The sequence below is a fragment of the Salvelinus alpinus genome, chromosome 28, assembly GCF_045679555.1.
Source record: "Salvelinus alpinus chromosome 28, SLU_Salpinus.1, whole genome shotgun sequence".
Taxonomy (NCBI): domain Eukaryota; kingdom Metazoa; phylum Chordata; class Actinopteri; order Salmoniformes; family Salmonidae; genus Salvelinus; species Salvelinus alpinus.
In genome coordinates, this window is record NC_092113.1 from 43239230 (window position 1) to 43262291 (window position 23062).

Consider the following 23062-nt stretch of genomic DNA (forward strand, 5'->3'; position numbering starts at 1 on the left):
AGTAGTAACATAAAACACATGGATAAAATATAAAGACATAAGACAGCTGAACATTAAAGTAACGAACCACATGTTCACGTTGATCATGAGACTGGTAATGGAGATATACTAAGGGACGTTCTGGCCCTCTTATTTTCTCCGTTGTGCTGACAGACTGACCAGACACATGGGCACCTAAAATAATTGGACACACTAGACTTATAGTCTACACATTCCACTAAAAGCACACATACCAGAGAAATATGCTTAAGGCAACTGGACACTAATGACAAGAAGAGACATAGAGTCTGCCAATTCCAATAAGGACATACCAGAGAACATGCTGGGGCATTGAATTAAATACAGGGTTGAGTCATAGGCCTAGAGGGTAGATGGACATATATTATTTTTAAGACAAGCATGGGTCTGGCCACTATTATAATTTAACTGAAAGCAGATAATGGGCGTTAGTAGGCGTGAACAAGCAGGAAGCCTGAACTAAAAAGATAAGGATGGCAGGAAGAATTAGGGGAGGTATGCTTATTTGCATATGGGGTGGACCCATATGCTATTTATGTATAAATGTTGGAACCGGGGTTGGGGAGCGGGGTGTGTTCCGCGGGGTGTGTTCCGCGGGGACATGCCAGTGGGCTGTACAGTTGTAATAAAGAGCATGTTTGATTTTAAAAGTTCTGGTAAGCGTTGTATTTGAAAATGATTTTCCACGACAGAATTGGCGAGCTTGCCAGGAGCTGATAGGGACTGGGACGTTCTTGGCTGATGATGGGTTCTTTGGACAATCTAAACAAACAGAGGTGGCCGCCCAACTAGACGGTAAGCAAGTTCTTACAATAGTTGAAATGTTTGTGTAAGATTGCTCCAGAGATACTGTCTCAGCGAGAGGAGCGCCACGTAAGTCTCTCTTTCAAATTTCCTAAAATGAAACCAGTAAATACAAAAGAACTTTTAAATTCAATGAATTTGCATGTATGTGTAATTTGGGGAATGGTATTAAATGTAAATGTATGCGCATGTATAGAGACTGAGTGAATAGGTGCTGTGAACTTTGCTTGTGTTAGATGTAGAGTGAGCATGCATGCGCTCGTTCAGATCAGACCGTTCGAATGTGTAGCTTAAATGATGCGGTTGTTTGCGCATCTGGCTGAGATGGCTGGTTAACATTTTTGAAAAGGTCTGCTTGGGTGGGATATTCACAGCGCGGCAGAAGGGTCTGTTGGTGAATATTTAGTAGTTAAATTAATATTTCATGGTTACCGCTTTGAAAGAAGGACTGAACGGATGAAATATTTAGAAGGCAGGAAGAACGTTAGCCCGATTGTGCGGCGTTCAACTGCAAAAGTAGCTTATACAGTCAAAGCATAAAACAGTAGGTTGTAGGAAAACGTTAGCCCGATTGTGCGGCGTTCAACTGCAAAAGTAGCTTATACAGTCAAAGCATAAAACAGTAGGTTGTAGGAAAACGTTAGCCCGATTGTGCGGCGTTCAACTGCAAAAGTAACTTATACGGTCAAAGCATAAATCGGTAGGTTGTAGGAAAACGTTGGCCCGATTGTGCGGCGTTCAACTGCAAAAGTAACTTATACGGTCAAAACATAAATCAGTAGTTAAATAAATATTCATAGTTTCCGCTCTGAAAGGAGGATTGTATGGGTGAAGTAGTAGGTGCAGGAAAAACGTTGGCCCGATTGTGCGGCGTTCAAATGCAAAAGAAATCCTGCGAATAAAAAACCGCTCTGTCTAGCTACCAGGGTTTGGTAATTCAGTAGGTCACGCCACAATACTACTCTAAGAATAGAAGAAAAGATAAGTATTGGGGGTTGAATAGGATATGAAGACAAGCTGATCCGATTAGACAGTAGTCTCGTCATATTGTAGAAGTCTAGGCTTATGTAGAAGGAAGTGAATTAAGTCAATAAAGAAAGACTGAGTTGTTTTGAGGTAAAAACAAAGGGATTGAATGAACGGATGAAACATAAAAGGATGAATGATAATGTTGTAAGAAATGAGTAGATCTGTGTAAAAATAGAAGATTAGGAAGGAAAGACGAGTTGTGTGTGTATGTAGGCAGAACGTCCAGGAGAGGGAGCGCGCAGCTCTCCTGTGACAGAGTAGAGTTGATGCTGTAGTATTCAGAAATAATGTATGTACTGTATAGAGTAGGCTTCGATAAAAGAAATTAAGTGATGTGACAAATGAATTATTAATTGGAAAGGAGATTGGCTCTAACTCGGAAAAATAGTAAATAAAAGGTGTAGAAATACATGGGAGTATTTAGGAAAAATAAATAAATAAATAGTCGCATGGGACCAAAATGTGAAGCTCGATTTGTAGGCGTTCTGATGTCAACATTCTATCATCAGAAAATACATTGCGATGAGGTTGTGTGTGTGGTTCCTCTAGTCCTCGCAGACGTGCGGGTGATTGGCAGAACTATTGACAAGATCTAAGAACCAATAAGAAAATAGCTCTCTGTTCTGGATATAGGTATATCGGGTAGTGTAATGTGACATTAGAACTTAGTGCGGTAGTAGGAAATGCCGCTATACAAGAGTTTATTTCCTTGTCAAAATAACAAACAACTAATTGGTTTGAGGTTAGTGAGAATGGAATTTTTTACTTGTCGGTGTATAGTCTCTGAGCGAACAATGAGTGTTTCATAGAGATTACAGTTTATATGTGGTCAAGAAGAAGTATTGGATCACGTTTGACATCTAGTAAAATAACGATGGAATTTTAATTGTTAGACATTCTATACCACAATTCTCTGGAACTGTTAAAGACGCTTTAGAATAAAATCTATGGATAAGTAAAATTATTGGTTTGCTGACTAAAAGGTAACGTTGTGAATATTAACAATATGTACACTTTCTTTTCCAGAAAGAATAAGGGAAAAAAAGGGTTTTTTAATCTTCTCTGGTCAACAATGTCATTGGAGACTGCATTACTGTGGAAAGCAGTTAATTAAAGTCAGCCGCTTTAAAAATAAAAATATCTGGATAAGGCTAAAACATGGAGTTCTGGATGAGTGAGTCCAGTCCCTTTGCGATTATTGGCTTATGATTTACTACTAAGTGCACCATGTACTGGGAATGAATATACATTAGTAGGTTTATTGGAAGGGTTTTTTCCAATTCAGTTTCAAATTGGGTATGCAAAAGGATGAACATGTTTTTGAAAAATGTATTTAAGTTGCTCCTAAAGAAAGGGGGAGTGGAAACATATTAATGGTCTCAAAATGCCCTGAATCCTAGGAATTTCTTGTAAAAGACTGATCACCTTTTACTGGAAATTGTTGGAACAGGTGGGATATACTTATAAAATGTTTAAGACACCAGACTCTATTCAAACTGTATAATTACTTTGAAAATCTATTATGTCCCTGGGAAAATTATGAAGAGTTGTACCCTTAAATTGAATAAGTTATTCGAATAGGTTTATTTTTATTTTTATTTTCGATATAACATGGGTTCATAGGTAAAACTATCAGTTCTTTGGGGTTATGGTCTTTGGGGGAATACACAAATGTGTTTTGTTCATTATGCATATAAAAAGTGTTGAAAGTTTTTCTAAAGGGTTTATTGGAGTGTGGGTTTCTGTAAGGGTTTTGTTGATAACTACATCATTTGTAATTCATCTGAGAGATCACCAGTAGAATAAGGGAGTTGTCATGAAAGGTGACGTCAGAATGCTTTAGGGCATGGGAGAGAATATCACCACTAGTGGGTGTGGAGCTCATACCCGCCCTAATCGACTGAATAGTGAGGGACAACTGTGTCTGATGACCTGTGAACTGTATCTAAAAAAAAAAAAAAGACATGCTGAAATTATGTTATATTTGTTGGGAGAATAATGACTTAAGGTTATTGGGGTACTGATTTTTTTATTATCAGGCCACTCATGAGAGAAACTGAGACAAAAGGGCTATTGGGAAAATAGATAGTACTGGTAATAAAAGTGTTTAGTATAAATGTTAATTATTAAAGGGATGTTGTGTATTGAATAGATAAGGTCAAATTTGAGTTAAAGTAAACACTAAGGACTGTTATCCTGAATATTGGATTGGGAAAAGTATTTCAAAAAGAACTGTTTAGTTATTTGGATATAGAACTGTTTAACGTTAATAGGCCTAGGGAAGCTCTGGAAACTAATCCTGAGACAAGGTGGTTGACAAAACTTACAGAATTTTAGATTAAAGGTTTTTTGTTTCTTTCGTTTTATAATGTCATTGGAATTGGAATGATAAAATGTAATGTTTAATTGAATAAAAAGGTAGTCTGTTGTGCGTAGATACCCATGAATGAAGAAGAAAGAGACCAACAATAACTTGGGCATAGAATGACACGGATGGATGTTTTCTCCAGGTTTCATTTCTTTACAAATAGTGATAATATTGCACATGTGCAATAATTATTATAATTTTTTTTTTATTTTTTTTCTCTTTTTCTCGTTTGGTCAATTTATTTTTGTTTTGAGGAACATAAGGTTGTGTATATGTTCCTGAGGAGGGACTGATATAAATGATATATAAATTGACTTAAGGATGTTTTAAGTATGTATCAAACAATGGCAGTTATGGGTTAGGGGACTTATAAATGAAGGTAATGGTAGTAAAGGGGTGTTATTTCTAGAAATATGTATAAAAATAGAGATAATTCACAGAAAAGGAAAGATAGCTGGCTGTGTAAAATATAGGGACAATTCTAAAAGTAAATAGAACAATTCACATATCTAAAGATATGGTAAAAAGAATAAGTGGTGGCATTTTGAACACTAGAGCAAAAGTTTAAGAAACTTATTACTTAGTTTTGATAGGATTGGATATTAATCCAACTGGAAGACATTTGACTGATTACATGTTATTGTACAGCAGTTGATGTAGGGAACATCATTTGACTATCATTGAATATTTCTGTGGCAGGAGGCCAGGTATTTGAGGCAGAATGGTTACATAGGGCTGTTATTAAAAATTAAGATTTAGTGATCTTGCTAATGTTGTCAGGAAATAACCCATGTGTTAGTGTGTATGTCCTCAGGAAAAAACAGCCAGAAATGGAAGGGCTTGGGCTGCATTCTGGAGATTGAGTGTACATCAAGATACACCAGGCTGGTGGTATACTTCTTACAACACTGCAGTGGTAAAGTTCTTTATGTCTCTCTTTGGTGGGTGCATAAGTCTCACGAGAAGTAAGGTCCAGCTGAATAATGGGTGAGCTTGAAAACACCATGACAGAGGATGTGGAATCAGAGAGAGAAAGAGAGAGAGATTAGATTCCACTATAGACATACTGGGTTGAGTTTGGAGGCTACATGTTTTATTTTTAATACATCATGTGAAAGAGAATGGATGATAGGATATTATACTCTAAACAAACATGTTAAAGGGATTGATATGAAAGCATATACAGTGTTGAATTAATTCAAGAAGAGAGAATGTTAATTGTAGGTTATGCACATGATTATCAGTTGAAATGGAGTAGATGGGAAACTAAGTAAAAATGACATGATTTGGGAACACCTCTCAGAACCTGTGGCCGAAAGGGGAAGACTGGGTGGAAGCATGAGGAAGCTTTTTAGGGCTTTTATTTTTGTGGAGTCCAGCAGAAAAGTATCCTGGAGGCATAGAGTCAGGTAAAGAGAGAGTGGGAATTGTCATGGTCTCAGATTTCAGTTTGCATGAATATATTTATGCATAACACATAACATTGTCAATGCTGTTATGTTTTGTCTGTTGTTTTCCAAGTCTTATGTTTAGGAAACCAGAAGGAGAGGGGTTCGCCAGCTTCAGCTGGAATGTCTGTTTGTTGTGTGATGAGTGATGGAAGTAAGAGGATGTATGGTGCAATCTTAGAACAGAGGCCATAAGTCTCTAAGTATGAATGCTTCACAGAAAGTAGGCAGAAACCTGAACCAGGATGAGAGGTTCTGCGTCTGATGATCCAAGGGGACCAGAAGGACCTCTCTCAGTGGTACCAGGAGATCTAGTCCACGTTGGAGGGATCCGGAGGAAGTGGGATCAACCGAGGAGAGATGGACCCTATGAGGTGGCCAAAGCAACAAGAACGGCCGTCCAAGTGAAAAGAAGCCAGACGTGGTACCATCTGAACCACTGCAGCTGAGTCCCAACAGAGAGAAGGATACAACCACATAGAGATGAGGACACTGAGGATGCTGATTCACCAGGAGGGAGCCTGGAGGGAGCAGGAGCAGTGGAAACGATTGAGATGCCAGGGAGGAGCCAAGAAAACAGTAAATCAAGTGAAAGCCAAAATATGACACGTGCACCGACTAATGCACCCAGAAGAGGAGGAGAGGCCTCACAAGGAACAGAATAAGAACGTTTCTTTCCTAAAATTGAAACCCTTCCAGATGGAAGCTAAGTCCGGCCTGAGGAGGGAGCTTCAGGTGAAGAAAGAGGAGGAAAAGTCCCGCAAGCTGAAGAAAATGGGGATTACCCCACAATTGACTTTTAAACTTTTGAATGGCCTCCTTTACAGATAATTGATGTTAGAACAACAAAAGAATAATGACATTGACATAATAGAAGCAACAGTGAATGCTAGTATAGAAACAACAGACTAATGCACAATCAAGATGTATGGTGGGAGCAGGAAGAGAAGAATGGAATCAGCCGAACAATCCAAAAAGACTGACAAGGTTAGAATCTATGTTCCACCTCAATGTATAACAGAAGCAGGAGAACTGAAGTCTATCTCAATCATAAGGATCAAACCCTTATCGGAGATTGCACTCTGTGGATGGACACATCACCAAACAAAGGGAGAAGTTGTTTGGGACCCGAAAGGATGTGACCTGACATGAATCAAAGAAAAAGACGAGTAGGTGCTCATCATGAACAAGATTGAACCAGTGGAAGGTGAAGACCTACCCCTGCACCTGAACAGGAAGAACCTGTGACAACAACAAGGGTGGCGGCTGCTGTGACGACCACAGTAGTTACCACTAGATGACATCGACTGCCCTTACCAAGCAGACCACCGTGCCAACAAAGCAACCTGAGACATCAGTCAGGAGAGTTTTTTACTGACATTTGGAACTTTCTGATAAACTCTAATGATCTACCTCAAGATAAGAACATTGAAAAAGCGACAGAATTAGATATATTAGAACCACTCAAGGACAGCACACGAGAAGAAGTAGTGAAGAACGAGTGGTACAAATGGGTTAAGTCTATGGCAAACAAACACAGAATGGACAATTGTATTTTGTGTAGAAAATCACCTTTGTCTGATCTTTTAATAGTCTCTGAACCAGTATCATTTAAAAACTGTGTAAGTTGGAAAAATGACCATTGTACCAATAGAAAGTATTCTATTTCCTTGTGTGACATTGAATGTAGGATTGCTCAAGGGAGCACTAGAGGCAGAGCCATGTTAAACGAGACTAAGTTGGGAGACAATGATTGTGCTGCCTATGAAATTAGAACTGAATTAAATGGACCCCAGTTAGACAGAAGTACTGTGGTTAAAGGAAAATATGAATGTTTTTACAGACACCACACTGAAGGAATTGATGTAGGAAACACCACTGTAGAATGTGATACTATTTGGGTGCTAGAGAATGCGGGAGTTCGTAAAAGTAATGATAAAGGATTGATTATGAATAGAAAAGGGTTGTGTAGTTACATAACTCAGGTTGCGCCATCTCTTACTATGTTGAAAAATCAAGACAGAGGTATTGCTGATAGTTTCTGGATGTGTGGAAAAAAACTAACTGTTGAATGTATTGCCTGATGGATGGATTGGTCCTTGTGCCTTAGTTAGAGCAATTAAATAGGTTACTATTATTGAATCACTCCATGATGACTATGTTAAACCTAGAGTTAAAATGGCTTATGATAAGGATCCTGAGGTATACCTTAATGCAATTGGACTGCTTAGAGGTCTACCTAGGGATTTCAAGGCCAGAGATGAGGTTAAATCAGGATTTGAATCTATATTTTTGTGGATAACACCAAATATGAACTTAGAATGGATTAATTATATTTTTATACCAAATTTGATCTTTTACTCTTATGAATATTGGAGATGTTTGGTCTAGTTGGTTTTCTTTAATGTTTCTGATTGGATCTTTTACTCCTATTTCACATTGGAGATGTTTGGTCTAGTTGGTTTATATGCTTCACTTTGTTTTTATTTTTTGTATTTTCTTGTTTATCATAGGTATTTTAATTTACTATCCCAAAGTCTTATTTGTATCATTTATGTGGCTAAATAGCCCCAGAGGGGGGATTGTAGTAGTAACATAAAACACATGGATAAAATATAAAGACATAAGACAGCTGAACATTAAAGTAACGAACCACATGTTCACGTTGATCATGAGACTGGTAATGGAGATATACTAAGGGACGTTCTGGCCCTCTTATTTTCTCCGTTGTGCTGACAGACTGACCAGACACATGGGCACCTAAAATAATTGGACACACTAGACTTATAGTCTACACATTCCACTAAAAGCACACATACCAGAGAAATATGCTTAAGGCAACTGGACACTAATGACAAGAAGAGACATAGAGTCTGCCAATTCCAATAAGGACATACCAGAGAACATGCTGGGGCATTGAATTAAATACAGGGTTGAGTCATAGGCCTAGAGGGTAGATGGACATATATTATTTTTAAGACAAGCATGGGTCTGGCCACTATTATAATTTAACTGAAAGCAGATAATGGGCGTTAGTAGGCGTGAACAAGCAGGAAGCCTGAACTAAAAAGATAAGGATGGCAGGAAGAATTAGGGGAGGTATGCTTATTTGCATATGGGGTGGACCCATATGCTATTTATGTATAAATGTTGGAACCGGGGTTGGGGAGCGGGGTGTGTTCCGCGGGGTGTGTTCCGCGGGGACATGCCAGTGGGCTGTACAGTTGTAATAAAGAGCATGTTTGATTTTAAAAGTTCTGGTAAGCGTTGTATTTGAAAATGATTTTCCACGACATCTGTTGTCCTGGTCTGTTGTCCTGGTCTGTTGTCCTGGTCTGTTGTCCTGGTCTGTTGTCCTGGTCTATTGTCCTGGTCTATTGTCCTGGTCTATTGTCCTGGTCTACTGTCCTGGTCTGTTGTCCTGGTCTATTGTCCTGGTCTATTGTCCTGGTCTACTGTCCTGGTCTGTTGTCCTGGTCTATTGTCCTGGTCTGTTGTCCTGGTCTGTTGTCCTGGTCTGTTGTCCTGGTCTGTTGTCCTGGTCTATTGTCCTGGTCTGTTGTCCTGGTCTGTTGTCCTGGTCTGTTGTCCTGGTCTGTTGTCCTGGTCTGTTGTCCTGGTCTATTGTCCTGGTCTATTGTCCTGGTCTATTGTCCTGGTCTACTGTCCTGGTCTGTTGTCCTGGTCTATTGTCCTGGTCTATTGTCCTGGTCTACTGTCCTGGTCTGTTGTCCTGGTCTATTGTCCTGGTCTGTTGTCCTGGTCTGTTGTCCTGGTCTGTTGTCCTGGTCTGTTGTCCTGGTCTATTGTCCTGGTCTGTTGTCCTGGTCTGTTGTCCTGGTCTGTTGTCCTGGTCTGTTGTCCTGGTCTGTTGTCCTGGTCTATTGTCCTGGTATATTGTCCTGGTCTATTGTCCTGGTCTACTGTCCTGGTCTGTTGTCCTGGTCTATTGTCCTGGTCTATTGTCCTGGTCTACTGTCCTGGTCTGTTGTCCTGGTCTATTGTCCTGGTCTGTTGTCCTGGTCTGTTGTCCTGGTCTGTTGTCCTGGTCTGTTGTCCTGGTCTATTGTCCTGGTCTGTTGTCCTGGTCTGTTGTCCTGGTCTGTTGTCCTGGTCTATTGTCCTGGTATGTTGTCCTGGTCTGTTGTCCTGGTCTGTTGTCCTGGTCTATTGTCCTGGTCTGTTGTCCTGGTCTATTGTCCTGGTCTATTGTCCTGGTCTGTTGTCCTGGTCTATTGTCCTGGTCTATTGTCCTGGTCTATTGTCCTGGTCTGTTGTCCTGGTCTGTTGTCCTGGTCTATTGTGCTGGTCTATTGTCCTGGTCTACTGTCCTGGTCTATTGTCCTGGTCTACTGTCCTGGTCTATTGTCCTGGTCTATTGTCCTGGTCTATTGTGCTGGTCTATTGTCCTGGTCTACTGTCCTGGTCTATTGTCCTGGTCTATTGTCCTGGTCTGTTGTCCTGGTCTGTTGTCCTGGTCTGTTGTCCTGGTCTGTTGTCTTGGTCTGTTGTCCTGGTCTATTGTCCTGGTCTATTGTCCTGGTCTATTGTCCTGGTCTGTTGTCCTGGTCTATTGTCCTGGTCTACTGTCCTGGTCTGTTGTCCTGGTCTATTGTCCTGGTCTATTGTCCTGGTCTATTGTGCTGGTCTATTGTCCTGGTCTACTGTCCTGGTCTATTGTCCTGGTCTATTGTGCTGGTCTATTGTCCTGGTCTACTGTCCTGGTCTATTGTCCTGGTCTGTTGTCCTGGTCTATTGTCCTGGTCTACTGTCCTGGTCTATTGTGCTGGTCTATTGTCCTGGTCTACTGTCCTGGTCTATTGTCCTGGTCTATTGTGCTGGTCTATTGTCCTGGTCTACTGTCCTGGTCTATTGTCCTGGTCTGTTGTCCTGGTCTATTGTCCTGGTCTACTGTCCTGGTCTATTGTGCTGGTCTATTGTCCTGGTCTATTGTCCTGGTCTATTGTCCTGGTCTATTGTCCTGGTCTATTGTCCTGGTCTATTGTCCTGGTCTATTGTGCTGGTCTATTGTGCTGGTCTATTGTCCTGGTCTACTGTCCTGGTCTATTGTCCTGGTCTATTGTGCTGGTCTATTGTCCTGGTCTACTGTCCTGGTCTACTGTCCTGGTCTATTGTCCTGGTCTACTGTCCTGGTCTACTGTCATGGTCTACTGTCCTGGTCTACTGTCCTGGTCTATTGTCCTGGTTTACTGTCCTGGTCTACTGTCCTGGTCTACTGTCCTGGTCTATTGTCCTGGTCTACTGTCCTGGTCTACTGTCCTGGTCTATTGTCCTGGTCTACTGTCCTGGTCTACTGTCCTGGTCTACTGTCTTGGTCTATTGTCTTGGTCTACTGTCCTGGTCTACTGTCCTGGTCTATTGTCCTGGTCTACTGTCCTGGTCTGTTGTCCTGGTCTATTGTGCTGGTCTATTGTCCTGGTCTACTGTCCTGGTCTATTGTCCTGGTCTGTTGTCCTGGTCTATTGTCCTGGTCTACTGTCCTGGTCTATTGTGCTGGTCTATTGTCCTGGTCTACTGTCCTGGTCTATTGTCCTGGTCTATTGTGCTGGTCTATTGTCCTGGTCTACTGTCCTGGTCTATTGTCCTGGTCTGTTGTCCTGGTCTGTTGTCCTGGTCTGTTGTCCTGGTCTACTGTCCTGGTCTACTGTCATGGTCTACTGTCCTGGTCTACTGTCCTGGTCTATTGTCCTGGTCTACTGTCCTGGTCTACTGTCCTGGTCTATTGTCCTGGTCTACTGTCCTGGTCTACTGTCCTGGTCTACTGTCTTGGTCTATTGTCTTGGTCTACTGTCCTGGTCTACTGTCCTGGTCTATTGTCCTGGTCTACTGTCCTGGTCTGTTGTCCTGGTCTATTGTGCTGGTCTATTGTCCTGGTCTACTGTCCTGGTCTATTGTCCTGGTCTGTTGTCCTGGTCTATTGTCCTGGTCTACTGTCCTGGTCTATTGTGCTGGTCTATTGTCCTGGTCTACTGTCCTGGTCTATTGTCCTGGTCTATTGTCCTGGTCTATTGTCCTGGTCTACTGTCCTGGTCTGTTGTCCTGGTCTATTGTCCTGGTCTGTTGTCCTGGTCTGTTGTCCTGGTCTGTTGTCCTGGTCTGTTGTCCTGGTCTATTGTCCTGGTCTGTTGTCCTGGTCTGTTGTCCTGGTCTGTTGTCCTGGTCTATTGTCCTGGTATGTTGTCCTGGTCTGTTGTCCTGGTCTGTTGTCCTGGTCTATTGTCCTGGTCTGTTGTCCTGGTCTATTGTCCTGGTCTATTGTCCTGGTCTGTTGTCCTGGTCTATTGTCCTGGTCTATTGTCCTGGTCTATTGTCCTGGTCTGTTGTCCTGGTCTGTTGTCCTGGTCTATTGTGCTGGTCTATTGTCCTGGTCTACTGTCCTGGTCTATTGTCCTGGTCTACTGTCCTGGTCTATTGTCCTGGTCTATTGTCCTGGTCTATTGTGCTGGTCTATTGTCCTGGTCTACTGTCCTGGTCTATTGTCCTGGTCTATTGTCCTGGTCTGTTGTCCTGGTCTGTTGTCCTGGTCTGTTGTCCTGGTCTGTTGTCTTGGTCTGTTGTCCTGGTCTATTGTCCTGGTCTATTGTCCTGGTCTATTGTCCTGGTCTGTTGTCCTGGTCTATTGTCCTGGTCTACTGTCTTGGTCTGTTGTCCTGGTCTATTGTCCTGGTCTATTGTCCTGGTCTATTGTGCTGGTCTATTGTCCTGGTCTACTGTCCTGGTCTATTGTCCTGGTCTATTGTGCTGGTCTATTGTCCTGGTCTACTGTCCTGGTCTATTGTCCTGGTCTGTTGTCCTGGTCTATTGTCCTGGTCTACTGTCCTGGTCTATTGTGCTGGTCTATTGTCCTGGTCTACTGTCCTGGTCTATTGTCCTGGTCTATTGTGCTGGTCTATTGTCCTGGTCTACTGTCCTGGTCTATTGTCCTGGTCTGTTGTCCTGGTCTATTGTCCTGGTCTACTGTCCTGGTCTATTGTGCTGGTCTATTGTCCTGGTCTATTGTCCTGGTCTATTGTCCTGGTCTATTGTCCTGGTCTATTGTCCTGGTCTATTGTCCTGGTCTATTGTGCTGGTCTATTGTGCTGGTCTATTGTCCTGGTCTACTGTCCTGGTCTATTGTCCTGGTCTATTGTGCTGGTCTATTGTCCTGGTCTACTGTCCTGGTCTACTGTCCTGGTCTATTGTCCTGGTCTACTGTCCTGGTCTACTGTCATGGTCTACTGTCCTGGTCTACTGTCCTGGTCTATTGTCCTGGTTTACTGTCCTGGTCTACTGTCCTGGTCTACTGTCCTGGTCTATTGTCCTGGTCTACTGTCCTGGTCTACTGTCCTGGTCTATTGTCCTGGTCTACTGTCCTGGTCTACTGTCCTGGTCTACTGTCTTGGTCTATTGTCTTGGTCTACTGTCCTGGTCTACTGTCCTGGTCTATTGTCCTGGTCTACTGTCCTGGTCTGTTGTCCTGGTCTATTGTGCTGGTCTATTGTCCTGGTCTACTGTCCTGGTCTATTGTCCTGGTCTGTTGTCCTGGTCTATTGTCCTGGTCTACTGTCCTGGTCTATTGTGCTGGTCTATTGTCCTGGTCTACTGTCCTGGTCTATTGTCCTGGTCTATTGTGCTGGTCTATTGTCCTGGTCTACTGTCCTGGTCTATTGTCCTGGTCTGTTGTCCTGGTCTATTGTCCTGGTCTACTGTCCTGGTCTATTGTGCTGGTCTATTGTCCTGGTCTATTGTCCTGGTCTATTGTCCTGGTCTATTGTCCTGGTCTATTGTCCTGGTCTATTGTCCTGGTCTATTGTGCTGGTCTATTGTGCTGGTCTATTGTCCTGGTCTACTGTCCTGGTCTATTGTCCTGGTCTATTGTGCTGGTCTATTGTCCTGGTCTACTGTCCTGGTCTACTGTCCTGGTCTATTGTCCTGGTCTACTGTCCTGGTCTACTGTCATGGTCTACTGTCCTGGTCTACTGTCCTGGTCTATTGTCCTGGTTTACTGTCCTGGTCTACTGTCCTGGTCTACTGTCCTGGTCTATTGTCCTGGTCTACTGTCCTGGTCTACTGTCCTGGTCTATTGTCCTGGTCTACTGTCCTGGTCTACTGTCCTGGTCTACTGTCTTGGTCTATTGTCTTGGTCTACTGTCCTGGTCTACTGTCCTGGTCTATTGTCCTGGTCTACTGTCCTGGTCTGTTGTCCTGGTCTACTGTCCTGGTCTACTGTCCTGGTCTATTGTCCTGGTCTACTGTCCTGGTCTACTGTCCTGGTCTACTGTCCTGGTCTATTGCCCTGGTCTACTGTCCTGGTCTACTGTCCTGGTCTACTGTCCTGGTCTATTGTCCTGGTCTACTGTCCTGGTCTATTGTCCTGGTATATTGTCCTGGTCTACTGTCCTGGTCTACTGTCCTGGTCTATTGTCTTGGTCTACTGTCCTGGTCTACTGTCCTGGTCTACTGTCCTGGTCTATTGTCCTGGTCTACTGTCCTGGTCTGTTGTCCTGGTTTACTGTCCTGGTCTCCTGTCCTGGTCTATTGTCCTGGTCTACTGTCCAGGTCTATTGTCCTGGTCTACTGTCCTGGTCTACTGTCCTGGTCTATTGTCCTGGTCTACTGTCCTGGTCTATTGTCCTGGTCTACTGTCCTGGTCTACTGTCCTGGTCTATTGTCCTGGTCTACTGTCCTGGTCTACTGTCCTGGTCTACTGTCCTGGTCTATTGTCCTGATCTACTGTCCTGGTCTACTGTCCTGGTCTATTGTCCTGGTCTACTGTCCTGGTCTACTGTCCTGGTCTACTGTCCTGGTATATTGTCCTGATCTACTGTCCTGGTCTACTGTCCTGGTCCACTGTCCTGGTCTACTGTCCTGGTCTATTGTCCTGGTCTACTGTCCTGGTCTACTGTCCTGGTCTATTGTCCTGGTCTACTGTCCTGGTCTACTGTCCTGGTCTACTGTCCTGGTCTATTGTCCTGGTCTACTGTCCTGGTCTATTGTCCTGGTATATTGTCCTGGTCTACTGTCCTGGTCTACTGTCCTGGTCTATTGTCTTGGTCTACTGTCCTGGTCTACTGTCCTGGTCTACTGTCCTGGCCTACTGTCCTGGTCTATTGTCCTGGTCTACTGTTCTGGTCTATTGTCCTGGTCTACTGTCCTGGTCTATTGTCCTGGTCTACTGTCCTGGTCTATTGTCCTGGTCTACTGTTCTGGTCTACTGTCCTGGTCTACTGTCCTGGTCTACTGTCCTGGTCTATTGACCTGGTCTACTGTCCTGGTCTACTGTCCTGGTCTATTGTCCTGGTCTATTGTCCTGGTCTACTGTCCTGGTCTATTGTCCTGGTCTACTGTCCTGGTCTACTGTCCTGGTCTACTGTCCTGGTCTATTGTCCTGGTATATTGTCCTGGTCTACTGTCCTGGTCTACTGTCCTGGTCTATTGTCCTGGTCTACTGTCCTGGTCTACTGTCCTGGTCTACTGTCCTGGTCTATTGTCCTGGTCTACTGTCCTGGTCTATTGTCCTGGTATATTGTCCTGGTCTACTGTCCTGGTCTACTGTCCTGGTCTATTGTCCTGGTCTACTGTCCTGGTCTACTGTCCTGGTCTATTGTCCTGGTCTACTGTCCTGGTCTATTATCCTGGTCTACTGTCCTGGTCTACTGTCCTGGTCTACTGTCCTGGTCTACTGTCCTGGTCTACTGTCCTGGTCTATTGACCTGGTCTACTGTCCTGGTCTACTGTCCTTGTCTATTGTCCTGGTCTATTGTCCTGGTCTATTGTCCTGGTCTACTGTCCTGGTCTATTGTCCTGGTCTATTGTCCTGGTCTATTGTCCTGGTCTACTGTCCTGGTCTACTGTCCTGGTCTATTGTCCTGGTCTACTGTCCTGGTCTACTGTTCTGGTCTATTGTCCTGGTCTATTGTCCTGGTCTATTGTCCTGGTCTACTGTCCTGGTCTATTGTCCTGGTCTATTGTCCTGGTCTATTGTCCTGGTCTACTGTCCTGGTCTACTGTCCTGGTCTATTGTCCTGGTCTACTGTCCTGGTCTACTGTTCTGGTCTATTGTCCTGGTCTACTGTCCTGGTCTACTGTCCTGGTCTATTGTCCTGGTCTACTGTCCTGGTCTACTGTCCTGGTCTACTGTCCTGGTCTATTGTCCTGGTCTACTGTCCTGGTCTATTATCCTGGTCTACTGTCCTGGTCTACTGTCCTGGTCTACTGTCCTGGTCTACTGTCCTGGTCTACTGTCCTGGTCTACTGTTCTGGTCTATTGTCCTGGTCTACTGTCCTGGTCTACTGTCCTGGTCTACTGTCCTGGTCTATTGTCCTGGTCTACTGTCCTGGTCTATTGTCCTGGTCTACTGTCCTGGTCTACTGTTCTGGTCTATTGTCCTGGTCTACTGTCCTGGTCTACTGTCCTGGTCTATTGTCCTGGTCTACTGTTCTGGTCTACTGTCCTGGTCTACTGTCCTGGTCTATTGTCCTGGTCTACTGTCCTGGTCTATTATCCTGGTCTACTGTCCTGGTCTACTGTCCTGGTCTACTGTCCTGGTCTACTGTCCTGGTCTACTGTCCTGGTCTATTGACCTGGTCTACTGTCCTGGTCTACTGTCCTTGTCTATTGTCCTGGTCTACTGTCCTGGTCTACTGTCCTGGTCTATTGTCCTGGTCTACTGTCCTGGTCTACTGTTCTGGTCTATTGTCCTGGTCTACGGTCCTGGTCTACTGTCCTGGTCTACTGTCACATAAAACAATGTATGTGCTGCGTATGTTCCTGACAAAATCACTTTCCAATCACCTACCAAGGATTGTCCATGTATTAGAGGGAGCAACCCCAGGTCTGACATGAAATGCTGATGTGTAGAGAGCTGACAGTTGGAGGATTTCTGGCATCAGTTTCTCCTGTGGTTGTCCCCTTGAAGTACATGTCCTCCTCTTTCTCTTCTCCTCCTCTTCCTCTTCTCCTCATCCCCTCTAACTCCTCCTCTTCCTCTACCTCCTCTTTCTCTTCTCCTCCTCTTCCTCTACCTCCTTCTCTTCCTCTTCTCCTCCTCTTCCACTTCTCCTCCTCCCCTCTACCTCCTCCTCTTCCTCTACCTCTTTCTCTTCTCCTCCTCTTCCTCTACCTCCTCCTCTTCCTCTTCTACTCCTCTTCCTTTACCTCCTCCTTTTCCTCTACCTCTTCCTCTACCTCCTCATCTTCCTCTACCTCCTCCTCTACGTCCTCATCTTCCTCTTCTCCTCATCTTCCTCTTCTCCTCCTCCCCTCTACCTCCTCCTCTTCCTCTTCTACTCCTCTTCCTCTTCTCCTCCTCCCCTCTACCTCGTCCTCTATCTCCTCCTACTCCTCCCCCTTCCTCCTCTTGTACTCCTCGTCCTCTACCTCATCCTCTTCATCTACCTCCTCCTCTTCCTCCTCCTCTTCCTTCTCCTCTTCCTCTTCTCCTCCTCTTCCTCTTCTCCTCCTCCCCTCTACCTCTTCCTCTTCCTCTACCTCCTCCTCCTCCTCTTCCCCTTCTCCACCTCTTCCTCTTCTCCTCATCTTCCTCTACCTCCTCCTCTTCCGCTTCCTCCTCTTCTTCCTCTACCTCCTCTTCTTCCTCTACCTCTTCTCCTCATCTTCCTCTACCTCCTCCTCTTCCTCTACCTCCTCTTCTTCCTCTACCTCTTCTCCTCCTCTTCCTCTACCTCCTCCTCTTCCTCTACCTCCTCCTCTTCCTCTACCTCCTCCTCTTCCTCTACCTCCTCCTACCCTCTACCTCCTCCTCCCCTCTACCTCCTCCTCCCCTCTACCTCCTCTTCTTCCTCTACCTCCTCTTCTTCCTCTACCTCTTCTCCTCATCTTCCTCTACCTCCTCCTCTTCCTCTACCTCCTCTTCTTCCTCTACCTCTTCTCCTCCTCTTCCTCTACCTCCTCCTCTTCCTCTACCTCCTCCTCTTCCTCTACCTCCTCCTACCCTCTACCTCCTCCTCCCCTCTACCTCCTCCTCTTCCTCTTCTCCTCCTCCCCTCTACCTCCTCCTCTTCCTCTTCTCCTCCTCTTCCTCTTCTCCTCCTCCCCTCTACCTCGTCCTCTATCTCCTCCTACTCCTCCCCCTTCCTCCTCTTGTACTCCTCGTCCTCTACCTCATCCTCTTCATCTACCTCCTCCTCTTCCTCCTCCTCTTCCTTCTCCTCTTCCTCTTCTCCTCCTCTTCCTCTTCTCCTCCTCCCCTCTACCTCTTCCTCTTCCTCTACCTCCTCCTCCTCCTCTTCCCCTTCTCCACCTCTTCCTCTTCTCCTCATCTTCCTCTACCTCCTCCTCTTCCGCTTCCTCCTCTTCTTCCTCTACCTCCTCTTCTTCCTCTACCTCTTCTCCTCATCTTCCTCTACCTCCTCCTCTTTCTCTACCTCCTCTTCTTCCTCTACCTCTTCTCCTCCTCTTCCTCTACCTCCTCCTCTTCCTCTACCTCCTCCTCTTCCTCTACCTCCTCCTCTTCCTCTACCTCCTCCTACCCTCTACCTCCTCCTCCCCTCTACCTCCTCCTCCCCTCTACCTCCTCTTCTTCCTCTACCTCCTCTTCTTCCTCTACCTCTTCTCCTCATCTTCCTCTACCTCCTCCTCTTCCTCTACCTCCTCTTCTTCCTCTACCTCTTCTCCTCCTCTTCCTCTACCTCCTCCTCTTCCTCTACCTCCTCCTCTTCCTCTACCTCCTCCTACCCTCTACCTCCTCCTCCCCTCTACCTCCTCCTCTTCCTCTTCTCCTCCTCCCCTCTACCTCCTCCTCTTCCTCTTCTCCTCCTCTTCCTCTTCTCCTCCTCCCCTCTACCTCGTCCTCTATCTCCTCCTACTCCTCCCCCTTCCTCCTCTTGTACTCCTCGTCCTCTACCTCATCCTCTTCATCTACCTCCTCCTCTTCCTCCTCCTCTTCCTTCTCCTCTTCCTCTTCTCCTCCTCTTCCACTTCTCCTCCCCTCTACCTCTTCATCTTCCTCTACCTCCTCCTCTTCCTCCTCATCTTCCCCTTCTCCACCTCTTCCTCTTCTCCTCATCTTCCTCTACCTCCTCCTCTTCCTCTTCCTCCTCTTCTTCCTCTACCTCCTCTTCTTCCTCTACCTCTTCTCCTCATCTTCCTCTACCTCCTCCTCTTCCTCTACCTCCTCTTCTTCCTCTACCTCTTCTCCTCCTCTTCCTCTACCTCCTCCTCTTCCTCTACCTCCTCCTCTTCCTCTACCTCCTCCTACCCTCTACCTCCTCCTCCCCTCTACCTCCTCCTCCCCTCTACCTCCTCCTCTTCCTCTACCTCCTCCTACTCCTCCCCCTTCCTCTTCTTGTACTCCTCTTCTCCAGACTGTCACAGTGCTTGCTGGTCAGCGGTTGGAGCTGGACTGTCTGGGTGAGGTGATGGAAGCCATGGGGCGCTTCTCCTTCCGGGTATCGTGGCGCTACGCCCGGGGGGTGGTGACCACCGACGACTCTCTGCTGGGACGCTGGGACGCCCCCAGGCTAGACCGGCTAGTCCTGGACACCGTGAGTGAGATAGGTTGAAGTCAAGAGGGTTCTAAAATCCCAGAACTCTTTTGCGAGAATGCAGAATAATTCTAAACTGATGGAAGCAACGATTGTAGTTAGCAACGGTGATTGTAGTTAGCAACGGCGATTGTAGTTAGCAACAGCGATTGTAGTTAGCAACGGCGATGGTTCCATTTATTTTTTCTAAAGCTTCCTCATGTGACTAGAACATAGTCCTATCATGATTATCTTCAACCTAGGTGAGGGAGGAGGACGCTGGGACATACCGCTGTGATGTACAGGACACTGATTACCGCAGGGTCAAGAGACTCTACCTGGGGCTCAAGGTGGGAGACATTGCATTCTATCCAGACCTGGAATGAAAAATACTGTTTGAAATAAATTAATAATAACGTTATCTGTGTTTGATTTAAGGTGAGTGTTTTGACCTTCCTAACCTTAGCTGAATGCATGGATTATAAGTCACTCTGGATAAGAGACTTGGCAAAATTAAAAACAAAAGTCGATATAAAAATGTTGTCCCTCATACTGTAATTATATCTCCGACGCACAGGAGGTTGGGGAGGATGGGCTTGTGGTAAGGTCTGGAGTGGAATCAGTGGAATGGCCATTCCATTCGCTCCGTTCCAGACATTATTATGAGCCGTCCTCCCCTCAGCTTTCATTGAACCGTTAAAATCCAGCTTGGAGACTGCCCTAGAGACAAAAGATCTGCTTATATAATATTTTCCTTCTATTCTTTCCATCCAGGTGCTCCCTCCTGAGGCTCTCAGACTGGACTTCCCCTCTGCTCTGGCTCGGTGGGACGATGGGGATGAGGATTCCCATGGTAACATCATCGTGGTGAAAGATGATGAGGACCTGTACGGCAGCACGGTCGTCAAGGATATTGTTTTGAAAAGCCTCTGGGTCGCAGTGGTCGCAGTGGTAGTAATCTTCTTGGGTATTTAAAATGTTTATTTAACCTTTATTTAACTAGGCAAGTCAGTAAAGAACAAATTCTTATTTACAATGACGGCCTACCCCAGCCAAACCCGGACAACGATGGGCCAACTGTGCTCCGTCACCCAATTGGACTTCCAATCACAGCCGGGTGTGATACAGCCTGGATTTGAACCAGGGTGTCTGTAGTGACGCCTCTAGCACTGAGATGCAGTGCCTTAGACCACTGCACCACTCGGGGGAGCCCTTTATTTTATTGTAGCATGATGTACTACTGTACCCATAATGCTCTGTAAGCTGGTGAAGTTATGGTAACTTTTGCAAAAAAAATCCCATATTTTCTAGAACTCCTGGTTGGAGGATTCTGGATTTCCTGTTAATTCCCTCCTGATTCTGGGTTTCCTGTTAATTCCCTCCTGATTCTGCATTTCCTGTTAATTCCCTCCTGATTCTGGATTTCCTGTTAATTCCCTCCTGATTCTGGGAATTTCCCAACTGCGATTTCTGGAAAACCTGGGAATTCTGGGAAAGTTAATGGAATATTGCAACCCTGTCTGTAACCATCTCCGTTTTTTAATCTCTAAAGAGATAAGAGATCTTATTAAAGACTTTCCGAAAGCAGAAGCTAACACTGTCCCATCTGTCTCCTTATTAATACAGGTATGTACTGGAAATACGCCCTGGCCCGTGTCTGCCTGGGCCGCCCCGATGGTTCGCCTCTCCCTGCCTCTAACAGAACCTCTTTCTCCATTAATACCATCACGCCACCAGCAGGTGGCACTGTTGACCGTGTGTCTACTAGCTGCTGACAGACACAAGTAAATGGCCTGTGGGCTACTACTTACGTGCACAAACAATTTGTTGGACTTGAATGGTGTTGTTTGTTTGTAGAGAAAAACATTTACTCAAAACATTTACTCAATATAAAAGTCACTCAACCAGAAACGTGAGCCTGTTTGACAGTAGTTTGTAGTGTTGAGAGCTCGTGTTTACATGAGATTTCTGTTTTCTCAGCCCGAGAAGGGAGTTATTGCTTCTTTGAAATGTATTGGTGTGTTTAAAAAGGACAAATAGTTGTTTTCTGGGAGAGGATGAGGTTGATTTTTCCTGCATCATCTCACAATATCTGTAAAATGGTACAAGCACCTTCCAATTCATGCATAAAAAAAGCCTTTTTTTAAAGAAATTTATTTTTAAAGGTTAGACTCGATGCTGGCTAAGGAATCATCATTTTTACCTGACGAAGGTTTGTGTTATGTCGATATGTTTTCAGTAAAAGGTGGTAATTGGGAGCATCCGGCGTGTCTGTTCATTTGAAGTACTTCCTTATCCCAACGTCTGGGTCGTAAAAAAAAAAAAATAGTGCCTTTTGCGTCCCTTTTGATACTTTAAGTAGAAATTGTGCACCGGTACTGAATTTTAAAAGCCTGTTATATTTAAATGAAGTACCCTTTAATTTACACTACATAGAGAATTCAATAAACCAGATTTTTAATATGAATAATGGCTTGCTAAAGTGCCAAAATTCTGAATTTTTACATGTCTCTGTGATAACCCTGTGTCACTTGTGATTTTAACCCACTTAATCCAAACCTTTCTCAGAAGTTTCACCATCACTGTAAAGTCCTAGTTAGTTTATTGCTTTTGACAGAGTACGGTCTGAAGACAATAATACATTAATACATAATACAATAATACAATAATACACAATAATACATTTCCTGTGATTTAGTGATTGATTTACTGTCCTTCATCTGTCCTTCATGTTATGGCTCTCGTTTTAATATGGGAATTAAAATTTTTACAAAAATTAAATAAAAAGAGAATATCTAATAGTCTAAAATAATGTAAACTGGATTTACCCTTTCTGCCCATTTTCTGTTCTGTTCATTTTTTTAAACAATTTTATTTAAAAACATTTGTGAAGCTTGCATTCAATTGCCACTCCCTGTTACACAAAGCAGGCTTTGCCACTTGGCGATTTATGGCTGATTTAAGAAGAAATCGTCAACCCTGTTTTGTTAGACTTCAGTGCGTCATTTGACATTATCGATCGTAGTCTGCTGCTGGAAAAACGTACGTGTTATGGCTTTACACCCCCTGCTATAATGTGGATAAATAGTTACCTGTCTAACAGAACACAGACGGTGTTCTTTAATGGAAGACTCTCCAACATAATCAGGAATTGAGTAAAGTCAGTGTGTCTATGTATGCAGATGACTCAACACTATACACATCAGCTACTACAGCGACTGAAATCACTGCAACACTCAACAAAGAGCTGCAGTTAGTTTCAGAGTGGGTGGCAAGGAATAAGTTAGCCCTAAATATGTCTAAAACTAAAAGCATTGTATTTGGGACAAATCATTCACTAAACCCTAAACCTCAACTAGATCTTGTAATGAATAATGTGGACATTGAGCAAGTTGAGGTGACTAAACTGCTTGCAGTAACACTAGATTGTAAACTGTCATTGATCAAAACATGTTGATACAACAGTAGCTAAGATGGGGAGAAGTCTGTCAAAGGCAGGTCCTACAGGCCCTAGTTTTGTCACACCTTGACAACTGTTCAGTCGTGTGCTCAGGTGCCACAAAGAGGGACTTAGGGAAAAGTACAATTGGCTCAGAACAAAGCAGCACGGCTGGCCCTTGGATGTACACAGAGAGCTAGCATTAATATGCATGAAAATCTCTCCTGGCTCAAGGAAGAGGAGAGATTGACTTCATCACTACTTGTATTTGTGAGAGGTATTGACATACTGAATACACAAGCTGTCTGTTTAATCTACTGGCACACAGCTCAGACACCCATGCATACCCTACAAGACATGCCACCAGAGGTCTCTTCACAGTCCCCAAGTCCAGAACAGACTATGGGAGGCACACAGTACTACATAGAGCCATGACTACATGGAACTCTATTCCACATCAGGTAACTGATG

At 44.4% G+C, this 23062-nt stretch overlaps 1 protein-coding gene across 1 annotated transcript in view; it reads left to right on the forward strand.

Annotated features, from left to right (window-relative positions):
- tmem81 (transmembrane protein 81) overlaps window positions 1–21410 on the forward strand; it is a 21953-nt gene extending 543 nt beyond the window's left edge. Inside the window, exons 2-5 of the mRNA XM_071373249.1 lie at window positions 18994–19173; window positions 19416–19502; window positions 19927–20119; window positions 20779–21410. Coding sequence (XP_071229350.1) covers window positions 18994–19173; window positions 19416–19502; window positions 19927–20119; window positions 20779–20927 — 609 coding nt within the window. The 3' untranslated portion in view covers window positions 20928–21410. The remainder of the gene's footprint in view (window positions 1–18993; window positions 19174–19415; window positions 19503–19926; window positions 20120–20778) is intronic.
- The last annotated feature ends 1652 nt before the right edge of the window (window positions 21411–23062 follow it).